The following is a 26152-nucleotide window of genomic DNA, read 5'->3' on the forward strand; positions in this document are numbered from 1 at the left end:
TAAAGAATGCCTTTTGAAAATGAGATTTTATGAAAATAACAACAAAGCTCTAAAACACAAGCTGCATGACGTAATTATTACAGACACTTAAATCCTTATTTCTGAAGCAGAAGAAAAATGATTATTTCCTGATCATCTGAAAATATTTATGATCCCTCCAAACGAAAATAAAGACTCTTAATGTGTACAGCCATCATTTGAGTCTTTACTAAATATTTTCGCCTTGTTTGGTTTCTTTTTTACTGCTGCGTAGATATTTTATCTATTTCTATTTTTCTAAGTTTGAATTGAAAGACGTACGTTCAAAAGACAATTTTATAAAAAACACACAAACAATTAATTATTAGACGTTATATTTACTTTGGTTGGCCAAAGTTTGGTTAAAACATCTATTCCAGTAAAATCGATCAAGAATTTTATATATTAATAGTAATTATAGCCAATAATTATGACTGTGGTGGTTTGATTTGATCGCACTTTATGATCAGGTAATAAGAGCTGTAATGAAATATTACCACTTTTCATCTTTTTTTCTGTCATAACGACAGAATGGTATAACAAACACATAGGAAATCGGCTTTTTATACCAGATAACATTTCTTTCAAAGAGATGATAATTACAGAAAGTTAATTATGCCACTTTTAACTTGTTTCTTCAATTGACTGTTCTCAAATTGCTTTTACTGATTTGATGGCTAAATAATGCTTCTTATGTGAACAATCGATAAACAAAAGGACGAGCAATCTGGTCATGAATTGAGGCGTTAATCAATGTACAATTACTTGTACATAAATAATTGCATTGTAGATAGCGTGACCTAACACTATACAATTATCACCCAACATCATCATCGCTATTGTTATTGTTTGGTTGACAGGTGTACAACATGGCAGGACTAACTGCTCAAGGAAGAGATTTGGGAGCTAGAGTCTCTAGTTTATTTGAAATTCCTGATAAAAGATTGGCAGCCATTGGCTCCAGTATAACTTCTTATGCCTGTGATCCAAGACTCTCTGAGGATACTGGAAGACCAGCGAAGAAGGTATTTAAAATTCACCTTATTCATTTCATTTTGTGGTCTACTATTTTCCCCCTTTTTAAAACAGTAACTGCGAAATATATACTTTTGAGTGGGATGGTGACAAAAAGGGATTTATGTATTATACCGGTAGTATAAATATAACAATAATTAACGTTCTTGAGATTTTCACAAGACGTCAGCCGGATAGGAATGTTTATATTTCTTTTAATTTTTACACATATTTGATGTAGGTCTCCAAACTTCGTTCAGATGTAAGAAAAAACCGCAAAAGGCCTAATTTGATGGTTTATTGTCGCTATTTAGAAACGAGTAACAACACAAACCAAAACAGATAGTTAGCAACAAATTGTCGTATACAAAAATGTTATTGGGAGAAAAGTATCTTTGTTGGGTTTGTGCTCATACTCGTAAAAGCATTGTGGAAAAAGACCACTTTTGGTCAATTTGACAATTTCGAATGAATAAAAGGAGATGTGGGGTATACTTCAATGAGACGACAACCTAACGACAAAAACAATCAAGACAACTAGAGAGCAACAGACAATCGTCAATAATAGACAGGTATTTATGAGAATTTGTCAGGTTCTAAATCGCCCCGCGTTTAAAAATGTTTTGTATAAATATTATAGAGACTATCAAAATCTCTGACATCTACCATATCCTCTTGAGGTTAACAAATTGATATGATATGACCTTAGACAACTACTAACGAAAGTACTGACAGACACATCCATGTCATTATTACATATCACGGGAATAAACTAGATCAGTGGAATAACAGTAGGACCCAGCTGTTCATCTCTCTAGGTGGACTAGTTTCTAGGGAAAGTTGATCAGTAGAATAACAAAAGGTGAATTAGTTTTGTGAGCACTCGATCAGTAAAATTACAAAAGGCGATTTAGTTCTGTGAGCTCTCTATCAGTAGAATACCAAAGGATGAACATGTTTTGTGAGCCCTCCGTCAGTAGAATAACAAAAGGTGAACTAGTTTCGTGAGCATTCGATCAGTGGAATAACAAAAGGTGAACTAGTTTTGTGAGCTCTCGATCAGTAGAATAGCAAAATATGAACTTGTTATGTGAGCCCTCGATCAGTAGAATAACAAAAAGTGATCTAGTCTAGTGGGTTCGATCAGTAGAATAACAAAAGGTGATATAGTTTTGTGAGCTCTTGATCAGTAATATAACAAAGAATGAATTTGTTTTTTGAGCCCTCGATCAGTGGAATAACAAAAGGGGAACTAGTTTCGTGAGCACTTGATAAGTAGAATAACAACATGTGAACTAGTTTCATGAGCATTCGATCAGTAGAATAATAAAATGAGGACTAGTTTCGTGAACACTTGATCAGCAGAATAACAAAAGGTGAAATAGTTTCGTGAGCCCTGGATCAGTGGAATAACAAAAGGCGAACTAATTTCGTGAGCACTCGATAAGTTGAATAACAAAAGGTGACCTAGTCTAGTGAGCATTCGATCAGTTGAATAAGAAAAGATGAACACGTTTCTTGAGCACTCGATCAGTAGCATACCAACAGGTGAACTAGTTTCGTGAGTACTCGATCAGTAAAATAACAAAAAAGAACTAGTTTTGCGAGCATTCGATCGGTAGAATTACAAAAGGTGAACTATTTTTGTGAGCACTCTTATCAGTAGAATAACAAAAGGCGATTAAGTTTTGTGAGCTCTCGATCAGTAGAATAACAAAAGGCGAACTAGTGTTGTGAGCACTCGATCAGTAGAATAACAAAAGGCGAATTAGTTTTGTGAGCTCTCAATCAGTAAAACAATAAAAGGTGAACTAGTTTCGTGAGCACTCAATCAGTAGAATAGCAAAAGATTTACTTGTTTTATGAGCACTCGATCAGTAGCATAACAAAAGGCGAACTAGTGTTGTGAGCACTCGATCAGTAGAATAGCAAAAGGTTAACTTGTTTTGTGGAGACTCAATGAGTAGAATAACAATATGTGAGCTAGTTTTGTGGGCATTCGATCAGTAGAATAACAAAAGGTGAACTAGTTTGTGAGCATTCGATCAGAAGAAGAACAAAAAGTGACCTAGTCTAGTGAGAATTCGATCAGTAGAATAACAAAAGGCGAACTGGATTTGTGAGCACTCGATCAGCAGATTAACAAAAGGTGAACTAGTTATGTGAGTACTCGATCAGTAGAACAACAAAAGATGAACTAGTTCTGTAAGCACTCGATCAGTAGAATAACAAAATGGAAACTAGGTTTTTTTAGCACTCGACCAGTAGAATAACAAAAGAGGAAATTGTTTTCTTAGCCCTCGATCAGTAGAATAACAAAAGGTGAATTAGTGTTGTGAGCACTCGATCTGTTGAATAACCAAAGGCAAACTAGTTTTGTGAGCTCTCGATCAGTAGAATTACAAAACACGAACTTGTTTTGTGAGCCCTCGATCAGTAGAATAACAAAGGGTAATCTAGTCTATTGAGCACTCGATCAGTAGAATAACAAAAGGCGAATTAGTTTTGTGAACTCTCAATCAGTAAAACAATAAAAGGTGAACTAGTTTTGTGAGCACTCGATCAGTAGAATAGCAAAAGGTTTACTTGTTTTGTGAGCACTCGATCAGTAGAATAGCAAAAGGTTAACTTGTTTTGTGGAGATTCAATGAGTAGAATAACAAAATTTGAGCTAGTTTTGTGGGCATTCAATGAGTAGAATAACAAAAGGTGAACAAGTTTTGTGAGCTCTCGATCAGTAGAATAACAAAATATGAACTTGTTATGTGAGCCCTCGATCAGTAGAATAACAAAAAGTGATCTAGTCTAGTGGGTTCATTCAGTAGAATAACAAAAGGTGATATAGTTTTGTGAGCTCTTGATCAGTAATATAACAAAGAATGAATTTGTTTTTTGAGCCCTCGATCAGTGGAATAACAAAAGGCGAATTAGTTTTGTGAGCTCTCAATCAGTAAAACAATAAAAGGTGAACTAGTTTTGTGAGCACTCGATCAGTAGAATAGCAAAAGGTTTACTTGTTTTGTGAGCACTCGATCAGTAGAATAGCAAAAGGTTAACTTGTTTTGTGGAGACTCAATGAGTAGAATAACAATATGTGAGCTAGTTTTGTGGGCATTCGGATCAGTAGAATAACAAAAGGTGAACTAGTTTGTGAGCATTCGATCAGAAGAAGAACAAAAAGTGACCTAGTCTAGTGAGAATTCGATCAGTAGAATAACAAAAGGCGAACTGGATTTGTGAGCACTCGATCAGCAGATTAACAAAAGGTGAACTAGTTATGTGAGTACTCGATCAGTAGAACAACAAAAGATGAACTAGTTCTGTAAGCACTCGATCAGTAGAATAACAAAATGGAAACTAAGTTTTTTTAGCACTCGACCAGTAGAATAACAAAAGAGGAAATTGTTTTCTTAGCCCTCGATCAGTAGAATAACAAAAGGTGAATTAGTGTTGTGAGCACTCGATCTGTTGAATAACCAAAGGCAAACTAGTTTTGTGAGCTCTCGATCAGTAGAATTACAAAACACGAACTTGTTTTGTGAGCCCTCGATCAGTAGAATAACAAAGGGTAATCTAGTCTATTGAGCACTCGATCAGTAGAATAACAAAAGGCGAATTAGTTTTGTGAGCTCTCAATCAGTAAAACAATAAAAGGTGAACTAGTTTTGTGAGCACTCGATCAGTAGAATAGCAAAAGGTTAACTTGTTTTGTGAGCACTCGATCAGTAGAATAGCAAAAGGTTAACTTGTTTTGTGAGCACTCGATCAGTAGAATAGCAAAAGGTTAACTTGTTTTGTGAGCACTCGATCAGTAGAATAGCAAAAGGTTAACTTGTTTTGTGGAGACTCAATGAGTAGAATAACAAAATGTGAGCTAGTTTTGTGGGCATTCGATCAGTAGAATAACAAAAGGTGAACTAGTTTGTGAGCATTCGATCAGAAGAAGAACAAAAAGGGACCTAGTCTAGTGAGAATTCGATCAGTAGAATAACAAAAGGCGAACTGGATTTGTGAGCACTCGATCCGCAGATTAACAAAAGGTGAACTAGTTATGTGAGTACTCGATCAGTAGAACAACAAAAGATGAACTAGCTTTGTAAGCACTCGATCAGTAGAATAACAAAATAGAAACTAGGTTTTTTTAGCACTCGACCAGTAGAATAACAAAAGAGGAAATTGTTTTCTTAGCCCTCGGTCAGTAGAATAACAAAAGGTGAACTAGTATTGTGAGCACTCGATCTGTTGAATAACCAAAGGCGAACTAGTTTTGTGAGCTCTCGATCAGTAGAATTACAAAACACGAACTTGTTTTGTGAGCCCTCGATCAGTAGAATAACAAAGGGTAATCTAGTCTATTGAGCATTCGATCAGTAGAATAACAAAACGTGATATAGTTTTGTGATCTCTGGATCAGAAATATAACAAAAAATGAATTTGTTTTGTGAGCCCTCGATCAGTTTATAACAAAAGGGGAACTAGTTTCGTGAGCACATGATAAGTAGAATAACAACATGTGAACTAGTTTCATGAACATTCGATCAGTAGAATAACAAAATGCGAACTAGTGTTGTGAGCACTTGATTAGTAGAATAATAAAAGGCGAACTAGTCTAGTTAGCACTCGATCAGTAGAATGGAAAAATGTTAACTTGTTTTGTGAGCACTCGATCAGTAGAATAGCAAAAGGTTAACTTGGTTTGTAAGTACCCGATCAGTAGAATAACATATTGCGAACTAGTTTTGTGAGCACTCGATCAGTTGAATGGCAAATGGTTAACTTGTTTTGTGCGTACTCGATCAGTAGAATAACAAAAGGTTAACTTATTTTATGAGCACTCGATCAGCAGAATAACAAAAGGTGTACTAGTTTTGAGAGCACTCAATCAGTAGAATAACAAAAGGTGAACTAGTTTTGTGAGCACTCGATCAGTAGAATAACAAAAGGTGAACTAGTTTTGTGAGCACTCGATCAGTAGAATAACAAAAGGTGAACTAGTTTGTGAGCATTCGATCAGAAGAAGAACAAAAAGTGACCTAGTCTAGTGAGAATTCGATCAGTAGAATAACAAAAGGCGAACTGGATTTGTGAGCACTCGATCCGCAGATTAACAAAAGGTGAACTAGTTATGTGAGTACTCGATCAGTAGAACAACAAAAGATGAACTAGCTTTGTAAGCACTCGATCAGTAGAATAACAAAATGGAAACTAGGTTTTTTTAGCACTCGACCAGTAGAATAACAAAAGAGGAAATTGTTTTCTTAGCCCTCGGTCAGTAGAATAACAAAAGGTGAACTAGTATTGTGAGCACTCGATCTGTTGAATAACCAGAGGCGAACTAGTTTTGTGAGCTCTCGATCAGTAGAATTACAAAACACGAACTTGTTTTGTGAGCCCTCGATCAGTAGAATAACAAAGGGTAATCTAGTCTATTGAGCATTCGATCAGTAGAATAACAAAACGTGATATAGTTTTGTGATCTCTGGATCAGAAATATAACAAAAAATGAATTTTTGTGAGCCCTCGATCAGTTTTATAACAAAAGGGGAACTAGTTTCGTGAGCACATGATAAGAAGAATAACAACCTGTGAACTAGTTTCATGACCATTCGATCAGTAGAATAACAAAATGCGAACTAGTGTTGTGAGCACTTGATTAGTAGAATAATAAAAGGCGAACTAGTCTAGTTAGCACTCGATCAGTAGAATGGCAAAATGTTAACTTGTTTTGAGAGCACTCGATCAGTAGAATAGCAAAAGGTTAACTTGGTTTGTAAGTACCCGATCAGTAGAATAACATATTGCGAACTAGTTTTGTGAGCACTCAATCAGTAGAATAACAAAAGGTGAACTAGTTTTTTGAGCACTCGATCAGTTGAATGGCAAATGGTTAACTTGTTTTGTGCGTACTCGATCAGTAGAATAACAAAAGGTTAACTTATTTTATGAGCACTCGATCAGCAGAATAACAGAAGGTGTACTAGTTTTGAGAGCACTCAATCAGTAGAATAACAAAAGGTGAACTAGTTTTGTGAGCACTCGATCAGTAGAATAACAAAAGGTGAACTAGTTTTGTGAGCACTCGATCAGTAGAATAACAAAAGGTGAACTAGTTTGTGAGCACTCGATCAGAAGAAGAACAAAAAGTGACCTAGTCTAGTGAGAATTCGATCAGTAGAATAACAAAAGGCGAACTGGATTTGTGAGCACTCGATCCGCAGATTAACAAAAGGTGAACTAGTTATGTGAGTACTCGATCAGTAGAACAACAAAAGATGAACTAGCTTTGTAAGCACTCGATCAGTAGAATAACAAAATGGAAACTAGGTTTTTTTAGCACTCGACCAGTAGAATAACAAAAGAGGAAATTGTTTTCTCAGCCCTCGGTCAGTAGAATAACAAAAGGTGAACTAGTGTTGTGAGCACTCGATCTGTTGAATAACCAAAGGCGAACTAGTTTTGTGAGCTCTCGATCAGTAGAATTACAAAACACGAATTTGTTTTGTGAGCCCTCGATCAGTAGAATAACAAAGGGTAATCTAGTCTATTGAGCATTCGATCAGTAGAATAACAAAACGTGATATAGTTTTATGATCTCTGGATCAGAAATATAACAAAAGATGAATTTGTTTTGTGAGCCCTCGATCAGTTTTATAACAAAAGGGGAACTAGTTTCTTGAGCACATGATAAGTAGAATAACAACATGTGAACTAGTTTCATGAGCATTCGATCAGTAGAATAACAAAATGCGAACTAGTGTTGTGAGCACTTGATTAGTAGAATAATAAAAGGCGAACTAGTGTAGTTAGCACTCGATCAGTAGAATGGCAAAATGTTAACTTGTTTTGTGAGCACTCGATCAGTAGAATAGCAAAAGGGTAACTTGGTTTGTAAGTACCCGATCAGTAGAATAACATATTGCGAACTAGTTTTGTGAGCACTCAATCAGTAGAATAACAAAAGAGGAAATTGTTTTCTTAGCCCTCGATCAGTAGAATAACAAAAGGTGAACTAGTGTTGTGAGCACTCGATCTGTTGAATAACCAAAGGCGAACTAGTTTTGTAAGCTCTCGATCAGTAGAATTACAAAACACGAACTTGTTTTGTGAGCCCTCGATCAGTAGAATAACAAAGGGTAATCTAGTCTATTGAGCACTCGATCAGTAGAATAACAAAAGGCGAATTAGTTTTGTGAGCTCTCAATCAGTAAAACAATAAAAGGTGAACTAGTTTTGTGAGCACTCGATCAGTAGAATAGCAAAAGGTTAACTTGTTTTGTGAGCACTCGATCAGTAGAATAGCAAAAGGTTAACTTGTTTTGTGAGCACTCGATCAGTAGAATAGCAAAAGGTTAACTTGTTTTGTGAGCACTCGATCAGTAGAATAGCAAAAGGTTAACTTGTTTTGTGGAGACTCAATGAGTAGAATAACAAAATGTGAGCTAGTTTTGTGGGCATTCGATCAGTAGAATAACAAAAGGTGAACTAGTTTGTGAGCATTCGATCAGAAGAAGAACAAAAAGTGACCTAGTCTAGTGAGAATTCGATCAGTAGAATAACAAAAGGCGAACTGGATTTGTGAGCACTCGATCCGCAGATTAACAAAAGGTGAACTAGTTATGTGAGTACTCGATCAGTAGAACAACAAAAGATGAACTAGCTTTGTAAGCACTCGATCAGTAGAATAACAAAATAGAAACTAGGTTTTTTTAGCACTCGACCAGTAGAATAACAAAAGAGGAAATTGTTTTCTTAGCCCTCGGTCAGTAGAATAACAAAAGGTGAACTAGTATTGTGAGCACTCGATCTGTTGAATAACCAAAGGCGAACTAGTTTTGTGAGCTCTCGATCAGTAGAATTACAAAACACGAACTTGTTTTGTGAGCCCTCGATCAGTAGAATAACAAAGGGTAATCTAGTCTATTGAGCATTCGATCAGTAGAATAACAAAACGTGATATAGTTTTGTGATCTCTGGATCAGAAATATAACAAAAAATGAATTTGTTTTGTGAGCCCTCGATCAGTTTATAACAAAAGGTGAACTAGTTTCGTGAGCACATGATAAGTAGAATAACAACATGTGAACTAGTTTCATGAGCATTCGATCAGTAGAATAACAAAATGCGAACTAGTGTTGTGAGCACTTGATTAGTAGAATAATAAAAGGCGAACTAGTCTAGTTAGCACTCGATCAGTAGAATGGCAAAATGTTAACTTGTTTTGTGAGCACTCGATCAGTAGAATAGCAAAAGGTTAACTTGGTTTGTAAGTACCCGATCAGTAGAATAACATATTGCGAACTAGTTTTGTGAGCACTCGATCAGTTGAATGGCAAATGGTTAACTTGTTTTGTGCGTACTCGATCAGTAGAATAACAAAAGGTTAACTTATTTCATGAGCACTCGATCAGCAGAATAACAAAAGGTGTACTAGTTTTGAGAGCACTCAATCAGTAGAATAACAAAAGGTGAACTAGTTTTGTGAGCACTCGATCAGTAGAATAACAAAAGGTGAACTAGTTTTGTGAGCACTCGATCAGTAGAATAACAAAAGGTGAACTAGTTTGTGAGCATTCGATCAGAAGAAGAACAAAAAGTGACCTAGTCTAGTGAGAATTCGATCAGTAGAATAACAAAAGGCGAACTGGATTTGTGAGCACTCGATCCGCAGATTAACAAAAGGTGAACTAGTTATGTGAGTACTCGATCAGTAGAACAACAAAAGATGAACTAGTTCTGTAAGCACTCGATCAGTAGAATAACAAAATGGAAACTAAGTTTTTTTAGCACTCGACCAGTAGAATAACAAAAGAGGAAATTGTTTTCTTAGCCCTCGATCAGTAGAATAACAAAAGGTGAATTAGTGTTGTGAGCACTCGATCTGTTGAATAACCAAAGGCAAACTAGTTTTGTGAGCTCTCGATCAGTAGAATTACAAAACACGAACTTGTTTTGTGAGCCCTCGATCAGTAGAATAACAAAGGGTAATCTAGTCTATTGAGCACTCGATCAGTAGAATAACAAAAGGCGAATTAGTTTTGTGAGCTCTCAATCAGTAAAACAATAAAAGGTGAACTAGTTTTGTGAGCACTCGATCAGTAGAATAGCAAAAGGTTAACTTGTTTTGTGAGCACTCGATCAGTAGAATAGCAAAAGGTTAACTTGTTTTGTGAGCACTCGATCAGTAGAATAGCAAAAGGTTAACTTGTTTTGTGAGCACTCGATCAGTAGAATAGCAAAAGGTTAACTTGTTTTGTGGAGACTCAATGAGTAGAATAACAAAATGTGAGCTAGTTTTGTGGGCATTCGATCAGTAGAATAACAAAAGGTGAACTAGTTTGTGAGCATTCGATCAGAAGAAGAACAAAAAGTGACCTAGTCTAGTGAGAATTCGATCAGTAGAATAACAAAAGGCGAACTGGATTTGTGAGCACTCGATCCGCAGATTAACAAAAGGTGAACTAGTTATGTGAGTACTCGATCAGTAGAACAACAAAAGATGAACTAGCTTTGTAAGCACTCGATCAGTAGAATAACAAAATAGAAACTAGTTTTTTTTAGCACTCGACCAGTAGAATAACAAAAGAGGAAATTGTTTTCTTAGCCCTCGGTCAGTAGAATAACAAAAGGTGAACTAGTATTGTGAGCACTCGATCTGTTGAATAACCAAAGGCGAACTAGTTTTGTGAGCTCTCGATCAGTAGAATTACAAAACACGAACTTGTTTTGTGAGCCCTCGATCAGTAGAATAACAAAGGGTAATCTAGTCTATTGAGCATTCGATCAGTAGAATAACAAAACGTGATATAGTTTTGTGATCTCTGGATCAGAAATATAACAAAAAATGAATTTGTTTTGTGAGCCCTCGATCAGTTTATAACAAAAGGGGAACTAGTTTCGTGAGCACATGATAAGTAGAATAACAACATGTGAACTAGTTTCATGAACATTCGATCAGTAGAATAACAAAATGCGAACTAGTGTTGTGAGCACTTGATTAGTAGAATAATAAAAGGCGAACTAGTCTAGTTAGCACTCGATCAGTAGAATGGAAAAATGTTAACTTGTTTTGTGAGCACTCGATCAGTAGAATAGCAAAAGGTTAACTTGGTTTGTAAGTACCCGATCAGTAGAATAACATATTGCGAACTAGTTTTGTGAGCACTCGATCAGTTGAATGGCAAATGGTTAACTTGTTTTGTGCGTACTCGATCAGTAGAATAACAAAAGGTTAACTTATTTTATGAGCACTCGATCAGCAGAATAACAAAAGGTGTACTAGTTTTGAGAGCACTCAATCAGTAGAATAACAAAAGGTGAACTAGTTTTGTGAGCACTCGATCAGTAGAATAACAAAAGGTGAACTAGTTTTGTGAGCACTCGATCAGTAGAATAACAAAAGGTGAACTAGTTTGTGAGCATTCGATCAGAAGAAGAACAAAAAGTGACCTAGTCTAGTGAGAATTCGATCAGTAGAATAACAAAAGGCGAACTGGATTTGTGAGCACTCGATCCGCAGATTAACAAAAGGTGAACTAGTTATGTGAGTACTCGATCAGTAGAACAACAAAAGATGAACTAGCTTTGTAAGCACTCGATCAGTAGAATAACAAAATGGAAACTAGGTTTTTTTAGCACTCGACCAGTAGAATAACAAAAGAGGAAATTGTTTTCTTAGCCCTCGGTCAGTAGAATAACAAAAGGTGAACTAGTATTGTGAGCACTCGATCTGTTGAATAACCAGAGGCGAACTAGTTTTGTGAGCTCTCGATCAGTAGAATTACAAAACACGAACTTGTTTTGTGAGCCCTCGATCAGTAGAATAACAAAGGGTAATCTAGTCTATTGAGCATTCGATCAGTAGAATAACAAAACGTGATATAGTTTTGTGATCTCTGGATCAGAAATATAACAAAAAATGAATTTTTGTGAGCCCTCGATCAGTTTTATAACAAAAGGGGAACTAGTTTCGTGAGCACATGATAAGAAGAATAACAACCTGTGAACTAGTTTCATGACCATTCGATCAGTAGAATAACAAAATGCGAACTAGTGTTGTGAGCACTTGATTAGTAGAATAATAAAAGGCGAACTAGTCTAGTTAGCACTCGATCAGTAGAATGGCAAAATGTTAACTTGTTTTGAGAGCACTCGATCAGTAGAATAGCAAAAGGTTAACTTGGTTTGTAAGTACCCGATCAGTAGAATAACATATTGCGAACTAGTTTTGTGAGCACTCAATCAGTAGAATAACAAAAGGTGAACTAGTTTTTTGAGCACTCGATCAGTTGAATGGCAAATGGTTAACTTGTTTTGTGCGTACTCGATCAGTAGAATAACAAAAGGTTAACTTATTTTATGAGCACTCGATCAGCAGAATAACAGAAGGTGTACTAGTTTTGAGAGCACTCAATCAGTAGAATAACAAAAGGTGAACTAGTTTTGTGAGCACTCGATCAGTAGAATAACAAAAGGTGAACTAGTTTTGTGAGCACTCGATCAGTAGAATAACAAAAGGTGAACTAGTTTGTGAGCATTCGATCAGAAGAAGAACAAAAAGTGACCTAGTCTAGTGAGAATTCGATCAGTAGAATAACAAAAGGCGAACTGGATTTGTGAGCACTCGATCCGCAGATTAACAAAAGGTGAACTAGTTATGTGAGTACTCGATCAGTAGAACAACAAAAGATGAACTAGCTTTGTAAGCACTCGATCAGTAGAATAACAAAATGGAAACTAGGTTTTTTTAGCACTCGACCAGTAGAATAACAAAAGAGGAAATTGTTTTCTCAGCCCTCGGTCAGTAGAATAACAAAAGGTGAACTAGTGTTGTGAGCACTCGATCTGTTGAATAACCAAAGGCGAACTAGTTTTGTGAGCTCTCGATCAGTAGAATTACAAAACACGAATTTGTTTTGTGAGCCCTCGATCAGTAGAATAACAAAGGGTAATCTAGTCTATTGAGCATTCGATCAGTAGAATAACAAAACGTGATATAGTTTTGTGATCTCTGGATCAGAAATATAACAAAAGATGAATTTGTTTTGTGAGCCCTCGATCAGTTTTATAACAAAAGGGGAACTAGTTTCTTGAGCACATGATAAGTAGAATAACAACATGTGAACTAGTTTCATGAGCATTCGATCAGTAGAATAACAAAATGCGAACTAGTGTTGTGAGCACTTGATTAGTAGAATAATAAAAGGCGAACTAGTGTAGTTAGCACTCGATCAGTAGAATGGCAAAATGTTAACTTGTTTTGTGAGCACTCGATCAGTAGAATAGCAAAAGGGTAACTTGGTTTGTAAGTACCCGATCAGTAGAATAACATATTGCGAACTAGTTTTGTGAGCACTCAATCAGTAGAATAACAAAAGAGGAAATTGTTTTCTTAGCCCTCGATCAGTAGAATAACAAAAGGTGAACTAGTGTTGTGAGCACTCGATCTGTTGAATAACCAAAGGCGAACTAGTTTTGTAAGCTCTCGATCAGTAGAATTACAAAACACGAACTTGTTTTGTGAGCCCTCGATCAGTAGAATAACAAAGGGTAATCTAGTCTATTGAGCACTCGATCAGTAGAATAACAAAAGGCGAATTAGTTTTGTGAGCTCTCAATCAGTAAAACAATAAAAGGTGAACTAGTTTTGTGAGCACTCGATCAGTAGAATAGCAAAAGGTTAACTTGTTTTGTGAGCACTCGATCAGTAGAATAGCAAAAGGTTAACTTGTTTTGTGAGCACTCGATCAGTAGAATAGCAAAAGGTTAACTTGTTTTGTGAGCACTCGATCAGTAGAATAGCAAAAGGTTAACTTGTTTTGTGGAGACTCAATGAGTAGAATAACAAAATGTGAGCTAGTTTTGTGGGCATTCGATCAGTAGAATAACAAAAGGTGAACTAGTTTGTGAGCATTCGATCAGAAGAAGAACAAAAAGTGACCTAGTCTAGTGAGAATTCGATCAGTAGAATAACAAAAGGCGAACTGGATTTGTGAGCACTCGATCCGCAGATTAACAAAAGGTGAACTAGTTATGTGAGTACTCGATCAGTAGAACAACAAAAGATGAACTAGCTTTGTAAGCACTCGATCAGTAGAATAACAAAATAGAAACTAGGTTTTTTTAGCACTCGACCAGTAGAATAACAAAAGAGGAAATTGTTTTCTTAGCCCTCGGTCAGTAGAATAACAAAAGGTGAACTAGTATTGTGAGCACTCGATCTGTTGAATAACCAAAGGCGAACTAGTTTTGTGAGCTCTCGATCAGTAGAATTACAAAACACGAACTTGTTTTGTGAGCCCTCGATCAGTAGAATAACAAAGGGTAATCTAGTCTATTGAGCATTCGATCAGTAGAATAACAAAACGTGATATAGTTTTGTGATCTCTGGATCAGAAATATAACAAAAAATGAATTTGTTTTGTGAGCCCTCGATCAGTTTATAACAAAAGGTGAACTAGTTTCGTGAGCACATGATAAGTAGAATAACAACATGTGAACTAGTTTCATGAGCATTCGATCAGTAGAATAACAAAATGCGAACTAGTGTTGTGAGCACTTGATTAGTAGAATAATAAAAGGCGAACTAGTCTAGTTAGCACTCGATCAGTAGAATGGCAAAATGTTAACTTGTTTTGTGAGCACTCGATCAGTAGAATAGCAAAAGGTTAACTTGGTTTGTAAGTACCCGATCAGTAGAATAACATATTGCGAACTAGTTTTGTGAGCACTCGATCAGTTGAATGGCAAATGGTTAACTTGTTTTGTGCGTACTCGATCAGTAGAATAACAAAAGGTTAACTTATTTGATGAGCACTCGATCAGCAGAATAACAAAAGGTGTACTAGTTTTGAGAGCACTCAATCAGTAGAATAACAAAAGGTGAACTAGTTTTGTGAGCACTCGATCAGTAGAATAACAAAAGGTGAACTAGTTTTGTGAGCACTCGATCAGTAGAATAACAAAAGGTGAACTAGTTTGTGAGCATTCGATCAGAAGAAGAACAAAAAGTGACCTAGTCTAGTGAGAATTCGATCAGTAGAATAACAAAAGGCGAACTGGATTTGTGAGCACTCGATCCGCAGATTAACAAAAGGTGAACTAGTTATGTGAGTACTCGATCAGTAGAACAACAAAAGATGAACTAGCTTTGTAAGCACTCGATCAGTAGAATAACAAAATGGAAACTAGGTTTTTTTAGCACTCGACCAGTAGAATAACAAAACAGGAAATTGTTTTCTTAGCCCTCGGTCAGTAGAATAACAAAAGGTGAACTAGTATTGTGAGCACTCGATCTGTTGAATAACCAGAGGCGAACTAGTTTTGTGAGCTCTCGATCAGTAGAATTACAAAACACGAACTTGTTTTGTGAGCCCTCGATCAGTAGAATAACAAAGGGTAATCTAGTCTATTGAGCATTCGATCAGTAGAATAACAAAACGTGATATAGTTTTGTGATCTCTGGATCAGAAATATAACAAAAAATGAATTTTTGTGAGCCCTCGATCAGTTTTATAACAAAAGGGGAACTAGTTTCGTGAGCACATGATAAGTAGAATAACAACCTGTGAACTAGTTTCATGACCATTCGATCAGTAGAATAACAAAATGCGAACTAGTGTTGTGAGCACTTGATTAGTAGAATAATAAAAGGCGAACTAGTCTAGTTAGCACTCGATCAGTAGAATGGCAAAATGTTAACTTGTTTTGAGAGCACTCGATCAGTAGAATAGCAAAAGGTTAACTTGGTTTGTAAGTACCCGATCAGTAGAATAACATATTGCGAACTAGTTTTGTGAGCACTCAATCAGTAGAATAACAAAAGGTGAACTAGTTTTTTGAGCACTCGATCAGTTGAATGGCAAATGGTTAACTTGTTTTGTGCGTACTCGATCAGTAGAATAACAAAAGGTTAACTTATTTTATGAGCACTCGATCAGCAGAATAACAGAAGGTGTACTAGTTTTGAGAGCACTCAATCAGTAGAATAACAAAAGGTGAACTAGTTTTGTGAGCACTCGATCAGTAGAATAACAAAAGGTGAACTAGTTTTGTGAGCACTCGATCAGTAGAATAACAAAAGGTGAACTAGTTTGTGAGCATTCGATCAGAAGAAGAACAAAAAGTGACCTAGTCTAGTGAGAATTCGATCAGTAGAATAACAAAAGGCGAACTGGATTTGTGAGCACTCGATCCGCAGATTAACAAAAGGTGAACTAGTTATGTGAGTACTCGATCAGTAGAACAACAAAAGATGAACTAGCTTTGTAAGCACTCGATCAGTAGAATAACAAAATGGAAACTAGGTTTTTTTAGCACTCGACCAGTAGAATAACAAAAGAGGAAATTGTTTTCTCAGCCCTCGGTCAGTAGAATAACAAAAGGTGAACTAGTGTTGTGAGCACTCGATCTGTTGAATAACCAAAGGCGAACTAGTTTTGTGAGCTCTCGATCAGTAGAATTACAAAACACGAATTTGTTTTGTGAGCCCTCGATCAGTAGAATAACAAAGGGTAATCTAGTCTATTGAGCATTCGATCAGTATAATAACAAAACGTGATATAGTTTTGTGATCTCTGGATCAGAAATATAACAAAAGATGAATTTGTTTTGTGAGCCCTCGATCAGTTTTATAACAAAAGGGGAACTAGTTTCTTGAGCACATGATAAGTAGAATAACAACATGTGAACTAGTTTCATGAGCATTCGATCAGTAGAATAACAAAATGCGAACTAGTGTTGTGAGCACTTGATTAGTAGAATAATAAAAGGCGAACTAGTGTAGTTAGCACTCGATCAGTAGAATGGCAAAATGTTAACTTGTTTTGTGAGCACTCGATCAGTAGAATAGCAAAAGGGTAACTTGGTTTGTAAGTACCCGATCAGTAGAATAACATATTGCGAACTAGTTTTGTGAGCACTCAATCAGTAGAATAACAAAAGGTGTACTAGTTTTGAGAGCACTCAATCAGTAGAATAACAAAAGGTGAACTAGTTTTGTGAGCACTCGATCAGTAGAATAACAAAAGGTGAATTAGTTTTGTGAGCACTCGATCAGTAGAATAACAAAAGGTGAACTAGTTTGTGAGCATTCGATCAGAAGAAGAACAAAAAGTGACCTAGTCTAGTGAGAATTCGATCAGTAGAATAACAAAAGGCGAACTGGATTCGTGAGCACTCGATCCGCAGATTAACAAAAGGTGAACTAGTTATGTGAGTACTCGATCAGTAGAACAACAAAAGATGAACTAGCTTTGTAAGCACTCGATCAGTAGAATAACAAAATGGAAACTAGGTTTTTTTAGCACTCGACCAGTAGAATAACAAAAGAGGAAATTGTTTTCTCAGCCCTCGGTCAGTAGAATAACAAAAGGTGAACTAGTGTTGTGAGCACTCGATCTGTTGAATAACCAAAGGCGAACTAGTTTTGTGAGCTCTCGATCAGTAGAATTACAAAACACGAATTTGTTTTGTGAGCCCTCGATCAGTAGAATAACAAAGGGTAATCTAGTCTATTGAGCATTCGATCAGTATAATAACAAAACGTGATATAGTTTTGTGATCTCTGGATCAGAAATATAACAAAAAATGAATTTGTTTTGTGAGCCCTCGATCAGTTTTATAACAAAAGGGGAACTAGTTTCGTGAGCACATGATAAGTAGAATAACAACATGTGAACTAGTTTCATGAGCATTCGATCAGTAGAATAACAAAATGCGAACTAGTGTTGTGAGCACTTGATTAGTAGAATAATAAAAGGCGAACTAGTGTAGTTAGCACTCGATCAGTAGAATGGCAAAATGTTAACTTGTTTTGTGAGCACTCGATCAGTAGAATAGCAAAAGGGTAACTTGGTTTGTAAGTACCCGATCAGTAGAATAACATATTGCGAACTAGTTTTGTGAGCACTCAATCAGTAGAATAACAAAAGGTGTACTAGTTTTGAGAGCACTCAATCAGTAGAATAACAAAAGGTGAACTAGTTTTGTGAGCACTCGATCAGTAGAATAACAAAAGGTGAATTAGTTTTGTGAGCACTCGATCAGTAGAATAACAAAAGGTGAACTAGTTTGTGAGCATTCGATCAGAAGAAGAACAAAAAGTGACCTAGTCTAGTGAGAATTCGATCAGTAGAATAACAAAAGGCGAACTGGATTCGTGAGCACTCGATCCGCAGATTAACAAAAGGTGAACTAGTTATGTGAGTACTCGATCAGTAGAACAACAAAAGATGAACTAGCTTTGTAAGCACTCGATCAGTAGAATAACAAAATGGAAACTAGGTTTTTTTAGCACTCGACCAGTAGAATAACAAAAGAGGAAATTGTTTTCTCAGCCCTCGGTCAGTAGAATAACAAAAGGTGAACTAGTGTTGTGAGCACTCGATCTGTTGAATAACCAAAGGCGAACTAGTTTTGTGAGCTCTCGATCAGTAGAATTACAAAACACGAATTTGTTTTGTGAGCCCTCGATCAGTAGAATAACAAAGGGTAATCTAGTCTATTGAGCATTCGATCAGTATAATAACAAAACGTGATATAGTTTTGTGATCTCTGGATCAGAAATATAACAAAAAATGAATTTGTTTTGTGAGCCCTCGATCAGTTTTATAACAAAAGGGGAACTAGTTTCGTGAGCACATGATAAGTAGAATAACAACATGTGAACTAGTTTCATGAGCATTCGATCAGTAGAATAACAAAATGCGAACTAGTGTTGTGAGCACTTGATTAGTAGAATAATAAAAGGCGAACTAGTGTAGTTAGCACTCGATCAGTAGAATGGCAAAATGTTAACTTGTTTTGTGAGCACTCGATCAGTAGAATAGCAAAAGGTTAACTTGGTTTGTAAGTACCCGATCAGTAGAATAACATATTGCGAACTAGTTTTGTGAGCATTCAATCAGTAGAATAACAAAAGGTGAACTAGTTTTTTGAGCACTCGATCAGTTGAATGGCAAATGGTTAACTTGTTTTGTGCGTACTCGATCAGTAGAATAACAAAAGGTTAACTTATTTTATGAGCACTCGATCAGCAGAATAACAAAAGGTGTACTAGTTTTGAGAGCACTCAATCAGTAGAATAACAAAAGGCGAACTGGTTTTGTGAGCACTCGATCAGTAGAATAGCAAAAGGTTAACTTGTTTTGTGAGCACTCGATCGGTAGAATAACAAAATGTGAACTAGTTTTGAGAGCATTCGATCAGTAGAATAACAAAAGGTGAATTTGTTTTGTGAGCCCTGGATCAGTGGAATAACAAAATAAGAACTAGTTTTGTGAGCACTCAATCTGTAGAATAACAAAAGGTGAACTAGTTTTGTTAGCACTTGATCAGTACAATAGCAAAACGTTAACTTGTTTTGTGAGCACTCGATCAGTAGAAGAACAAAATGTGAACTAGTTTTGTGAGCATTCGATCAGTAGAATAACAAAAGATGAACTTGTTGTGTGAGCCCTGGATCAGTGGAATAACAAAATGTGAACTAGTCTTGTGGGCATTCGACCAGTTGAATAACAAAAGGTGAACTAGTCTAGTGACTATTCGACCAAAAGAATAACAAAAGGCGAACTGGTTTTTTGATTACTCGATCAGTAGACTAAGAAAAGGTGAACACGTTTTGTGGGCACTTGATCAGTAGAAGAACAAAAGGTGAATTAGTTTTGTGAGCGCTCGATCAGTAGAATAACAAAAGGGAAACTAGTTTCTTGAGCACTCGATAAGTAGAATAACAAAAGGCGAACTACTTTTGTGAGAACTCGATAAGTAGAGTAACAAAAGGCGAACTAGTTTTGTGAGAACTCGATAAGTAGAATAACAAAAGGCGAACTAGTTTTGTGAGAACTCGATAAGTAGAATAACAAAAGGCGATTTAGTCCTGTGAGCTCTCGATCAGTAGAATAACAAAAGGTGAACATATTTTGTTAGGATTCGATCAGTTTTATATTTAAAAAAAGCTGAACCTCTATCAGTGGAATAATATGAACGTGCAGTAAAATCAGTACAGAAAAGTACTTGTTACTACTGGTAAAATGTAAACCCGTATAGAATTATAATGCAGGAAAAAGAAAGGAATTAGTTTAGTAAATAAACTAATTGATATTAATGCAATGATGAAATTATTGAACAACAGCAATATAAACATTGATTAAGTCTGTTAATCCGAAAGCAAATATTTGAAGGACACTGCCTTAATGTTTTGCTTATAAATAAAATTACCTTAAAAAGCTTGGTATAAAATAATCATCGTCCATCCATCCCATACATTTTCCTGCAAAAGTCCAAAGCGACAGTCTGATGGTAAGGGAGCTACCATTTGATTTTTATGGGGGGGGGGGGGGGGGGGGGCTAGGATGAAAAATGTTGTCCTGCCTTTTTTTTTTAGATGTAATCTCTGTCCTGCCTTTTTATTTTCCACTCTATTCGGTCCTGCCGTTTTTTTTTTACTTAAATTGTCATCCTGCCTTTTTTTATGCGGTGTCTCATCCTGCCTTTTTTTTACTCAAAACTCCTGTCCTGCCTATTTTTTTCAAATTTCATCCTAACCCCCCCCCCCCCATAAAAATCAAATGGTAGTTCCCTAAGCCGAGAAACAGTTCATACCGATTACTATTTAGATATTTAGCATTATTTGTCATTGGAATGAACCTAAAACTTCTTGTTTCAGGTATATTATGAAAATACCTTTAAATTAGAACCAGACACAAAATTTAGAGCGGACAAGGTTAAACCTATAATAGACGACATTTTTGCTAAACATTTACAAGGTAAGTACTGGAAGTAGGTCAATTATAGCACATGAATACAGGATTATATAGCTGGGTCAATTAATACACATAAACACAAGACTAAATAACTGGGCCGATTATTAGACTAAATAAATGGACCAATGATTACACATAAACACAAGACCAAATAAGTAATGGATAAATAATCACACTTAAAAACAAAACCAAATAAGTAATGGACCGATTATTACACGTAAACACATGACCAAATAAGTAATGGGCCAATGAGTACACATAAACACAAGACCAAATAAGTAATGGACCGATTATTACACGTAAACACATGACCAAATAAGTAATGGGACAATGAGTACACATAAACACAAGACCAAATAAGTAATGGACCGATTATTACACGTAAACACATGACCAAATAAGAAATGGGCCAATGAGTACACATAAACACAAGACCAAATAAGTAATGAGCCAATGAGTACACATAAGCACAAGACCAAATAAGTAAGGAGCCAATGAGTACACATAAACACAAGACCAAATAAGAAATGGGCCAATGAGTACACATAAACACAAGTGAACACAAGACACAAGTAATGGGTCAATGAGTACACATAAACAAAAGACCAAATAAGTAATGAGCCAATGAGTACACATAAACACAAGACCAAATGAGTAATGGGCCAATGAGTACACATAAACACAAGTGAACACAAGACACAAGTAATGGGTCAATGAGTACACATAAACACAAAACCAAATAAATAATGGTCAATGATTACACATAAACACAAGACACAATTTATGAGCCAATAATCACACTGTGCTTAAAAATAATAGTTGAAGATGAATAATACATAAAATATTAGACAATACAACAAACTGCAAACCTTCCGGATTGAAAAATATGGTTTTGTCTTTATGCTTAGCAGTTTGCTTCTGAGGCAAATGGAATTTAAAAAAAAAATAGAATATTTTGGGTGGAAATTGTTGCCACTGATTTTTCATTTGAAACAAATGTTTCACTATGAAAAATGAGAATAATTATTTAAAAAAAATTCACAACAGAAATTTAATCATGATGTATGATTTTTTTTAAATATATTGACAATAAAGGGGTGGTTAGACACACTTTGTATGCTTTACAGTTATTACAACAAGAGGATATATAATAAACAATAGGAATGTATCTTCTTATTCATATTTAGCCTTGTCATGAATGGTCTAAATCTATTAGTTTTGTGTAATTTTTCAGGAAGAAAGTATGATCCAATCGAATGTTCTATATTGTCCAAGTCACTAGCAGAAGAATTAAAGATGAAAGTAAAGGAACTAAATTTTAAGAGGTTAGTGAATCTTATCGAATACTCACATTGAAATTTTGGATCAACAATTAAAGAGGATGGCCATAAAGCAAATAGATATCAAGATACAGCAGTAAATGCTGTGGATTATGAATAATTCTAATGTTGTTTGTTACGTCTTATTTCATTGGTAAGTGTCATGGCAACCCAAAAGTTAATAGACGTTTTATGACGCCACACGAGTAAAATTCGTACACGGGAAAAATAGTTCTGTATAAGTGATCAATATTTTTTTTTTATCTGGACATAAGTGTTGGCCATTAAATGGTAATTACATGTAATCAAGTCCTTATTCAGGTTGTGGACAAGTCTGCTGAGTTTTCCCTCTAATTTTAAGTATTAAATAGATGCTTAGAGTGACACCCTTTTGGGATATAGGAGGTAAAAAAAGTGGAAATGTGGGATATAGGGAGTAAATAATGATTGTGATGAGTGATACAGGGGGTAAAAAATGGGATCTGAGGGAAAAGGAAAAAAAGGAAGTGGGGAAAAATTACAAAAACTTGAGATTTGGGATAAGCACCCCCTTGTCACCCCCCTGAATAAGTAGTATTATCCACAAAAAAAACCACTTAACTTGTTTTCTGTTTGTGTTTGTTTCTCATTCAAACAACTACAGATATTTACAAAGTGCTTAGAATACCATATAAACCATTAAAAACAGGAAATAGCTCACGTAATATTTTTGTTGAGCCTGCAACTTTTGTCGCAGAAAGATCGACATAGGAAAAGTGATCCGGCGGCGGCGGCGTTAACTAACTACTTAAAAGCTTAATATTTCAGAAGGTAGAAGACCTGGATGCTTCATACTTTGTATGTAGATGCCTTATGTTGTGAAGTTTCCGTCTGTCATTTGTCCTTTGTCCTTGACCTCATTTTCATGGTTCAGTGACTACTTGAAAAAAAAGTTAAGATTTTTTATAAAGTTAATTTCTCTCTTATTATGAGTAATATGATAACTATATTTGATATGTGCATACCATACACAGTCCTCATGCCTGTCAGACAGTTTTCACTTAACCTGGACCTCATTTCATGGATCAGTGAACAAGGTTAAGTTTTCGTGGTCAAGTCCATATCTCAGATACTATAGGCAATAGGTCTACTATATTTGGTGTATGGAATGATTGTAAGGTGTACATGTCCAACTGGCAGTTGTCATCTCACCTTGACCTCATTTTCGTGGTTCAGTGGTTAAAGTTAAGTTTTTGTTTTTTGGTCTATTTTTCTAATACTGTATGCATATATTTGGTGTATGGAAATATTTTATGATGTTCATGTCAGTCTGGCAGAATTTATTTGACCTTGACCTCATTTTCACGGTTCATTGCTCAATATTAAGTTTTTGTGTTTTGGTCTGTATTTCTTTAACTATAAGCAATAGGTCAACTATGTTTGTTGTATGGAATGATCGTAATGTTTATATGTCTGTCTGGCAGGTATCATCTGACCTTGACCTCATTTGCATGGTTCATTGGTCAATAATTTTTCGTGGTCAAGTTTGTTTCTTAGATACTATATTTGATACATCAACTATATTTGATCCATGGAATGATTGTAAAGTGTACATGTCTGTCTGGCAGGGTTCATCTGACCTTGACCACATATTCATGGTTCATTGGTCAATATAAAGTTTTCATGGTTTGATCTGTTTCTTATAAGAAATAGGTCAACTATAATCAATGTATGGTGCACATGTATTTCTGGCTTGGTTTATCTGACCTTGACCTCATTTTCTTGGATCATGATAAGTTTATGTAATACTTGTAGTAAAACTTTATATTTAGGGCTATCAACATGAAATCAATGGTAGTAGAGTAGGCGAGACATTTCAGTGTGTGCACTCTTGATATATTTCTTTTCATGAAAAATGAGAAATTAATTTACCATGCCAACATGAATAAAAATTAGAATTGTAAATAGTGCCGTACATCGAACATTGTTGTCATCGGCAGATTGTTGAAGTAATGAACAGTCTACTGATAGCTTCAACGGAATCTGTAATTGTTGTTCTCTTCTGTTTGAAAACAGGGGAAGGGTTAAGTACTCAGGACCCCAGGTGTCAGTGTCCGAAGTCAGATATATCTGGACCATTTATGGTATCGACGTTCTTTGTCGCATTCTTTGGTCTCTGCATGTTGATACCCATTTAAGTCAGAGAAATAAGGCCGTATGTACAATAAATGATCTATTATCAGATCTTAACCATTACTTAAATGGTTGAATTTACAATCATTTGGTATATACGTATAGAAAAGGATACACAAATCAAATATCAAATTTTATCATCCAATATTGTCGCAACACCGTCTTTGTTTTAGTTTTTTTTGCATAGTTCTTTCGAGCGTTATTATATGTATTTTATTTTACAATACATTTTCTGGATCCTATCTCCGTACATACTGTGGTAATAGCAGCTAAAATAAACATCATTCATCATTTTGATCATCCTAATATTGTGACAAAGTGTTTGCTTTAATTTCATTTTGAATTGCCAGTTGTTTAGATTGTTTCAATTTCATAGAAATGATATGCGTGTATAAATACCAGCATTTCTAAATAACATCAATATCGATCAAACATTAGCAAAATAAAAATTAATTTAATTATGAATTAATATTTTAAGCCGATTGCATTATCTTGATTACTCTGTGGAACGGGAAAGTCTTATCTGTGGAAACTATGTTGCAAACAACGAGACATTGTCGCTACAAAATCTAGTAATATTACGTGAAGGAAATGATGTTCAATTGACACTCAAAACATTTTTTTACTCGGAAAAGGGGTAAATAAGAATTTTCAGAAATGCACATTGAATATATTTGAAACTTGTTTAATACCTTTTTTTCTGGAAAAAATCAGTTTCTAAGTAAAACAGTTATCGTAGTGAAGTATGTTTGTATGTTGTTACGTTCAATCAAAAAGACCATAAGGCCCATCTCTAATAACGACCATATCACACTGTCTCAAGTGCACTACATTAAAATATTAGGGGATATCAAATCATGTTCAATCAAAACATTTCAGGTTTATATATATATTCATCTTAACTGCCTTCGATATTTGTATGGCAATATAGAAAGAGACGAAAACAATAACATGTACAACGTTGTTCTGTAATCGAGAACTTCACAACTGAAAACACTGAAAAGTGCAAAATAAAATCATTAAGTACCGATTTTATTCATCTGATTTGTTCATGGTATTTTAATATTTTATATTTCCGTGTTCATTGACGAAGTCCTTTATTTTACAGGTACAAGATAATAAGTTTGGTGACCATTGGACAAAAAAATGACCAAGGAGTAAGGATTGGAAGTAGATATCTCTGGGATCATGAGAGAGATAGTTTTGCATGCTCTTCCTTCCACAACAAATATGTGTTCGCTGTAGGCACTGTTTATGCTCTGTATTACGAATAGGCATTAGTGGAGTCAGCAAATTTCAGCATGTGTCGTTTTATTTTTGTTACATTCACGTCTTTTTATTAATGAAACTAATAAATGATTTTAAATTGTTATTTTACTTATAAATAAGGGCTTAAGAAGTGAATCGTCCATTGTATTCCTCGGCTCGGATGTTGTCACTAACGCATAACGAATTGTTCCGTTCTTTTAACTTTGTTTCTGATGTATGATTTTGTCCACTCAGTGGTACAGTTTTTTATTGTTTTTATTTTCCTTTTTTTCTGGGCATATTTGCTCCGAGATGAATGTTTGAAAACTTTAAAAACAATTTTATTTATCTATTCCCGAACTAAAATATTCAATTGGTATCATCAAAAGTCAAAAAGAAGAAAATAGACCCCGCAAAATCGGATTTATGATAAGAAAGAAATATTTTGTCATGTCTGCTCCTACCGTTTCTTGTGGAATCCATTAAACTCGAACAGTAAAAGATATATCAAATCTGAACGAAAAAGCAGTTTTGGAATTTAACATGTAAAAAAAAGAAGTGGAAGATACCAAAAGAATATTCAAACTCATAATACGAAAACAAACTGACAATGTCATGGCA

At 35.4% G+C, this 26152-nt stretch overlaps 1 protein-coding gene across 1 annotated transcript; it reads left to right on the top strand.

Moving 5' to 3' along the window:
• Positions 1-746: 746 nt before the first annotated feature.
• On the top strand, positions 747-25655 carry LOC127714505 (dynein light chain Tctex-type 5-B-like). The gene is made up of 4 exons (XM_052220585.1): positions 747-1043; positions 20696-20795; positions 22027-22117; positions 25392-25655. Exons 1-4 carry the CDS (start codon positions 888-890, stop codon positions 25555-25557), a joined length of 513 nt encoding a protein of 170 aa, XP_052076545.1. The 5' UTR covers positions 747-887; the 3' UTR covers positions 25558-25655.
• The last annotated feature ends 497 nt before the right edge of the window (positions 25656-26152 follow it).

Source organism: Mytilus californianus, unplaced genomic scaffold, assembly GCF_021869535.1.
Source record: "Mytilus californianus isolate M0D057914Y unplaced genomic scaffold, xbMytCali1.0.p SCAF_1, whole genome shotgun sequence".
In the NCBI taxonomy this organism is placed as follows: domain Eukaryota; kingdom Metazoa; phylum Mollusca; class Bivalvia; order Mytilida; family Mytilidae; genus Mytilus; species Mytilus californianus.

Bases quoted from the DNA above. Each gene is read 5' to 3' on its own strand.
- LOC127714505 (XM_052220585.1), top strand. From the start codon at position 888: ATGGCAGGACTAACTGCTCAAGGAAGAGATTTGGGAGCTAGAGTCTCT. The intron at 1,044-20,695 runs GTATTTAAAATT...TTCTTGTTTCAG, and splicing joins CTGGAAGACCAGCGAAGAAG to GTATATTATGAAAATACCTT. The intron at 22,118-25,391 runs GTTAGTGAATCT...TTTATTTTACAG, and splicing joins AAGGAACTAAATTTTAAGAG to GTACAAGATAATAAGTTTGG.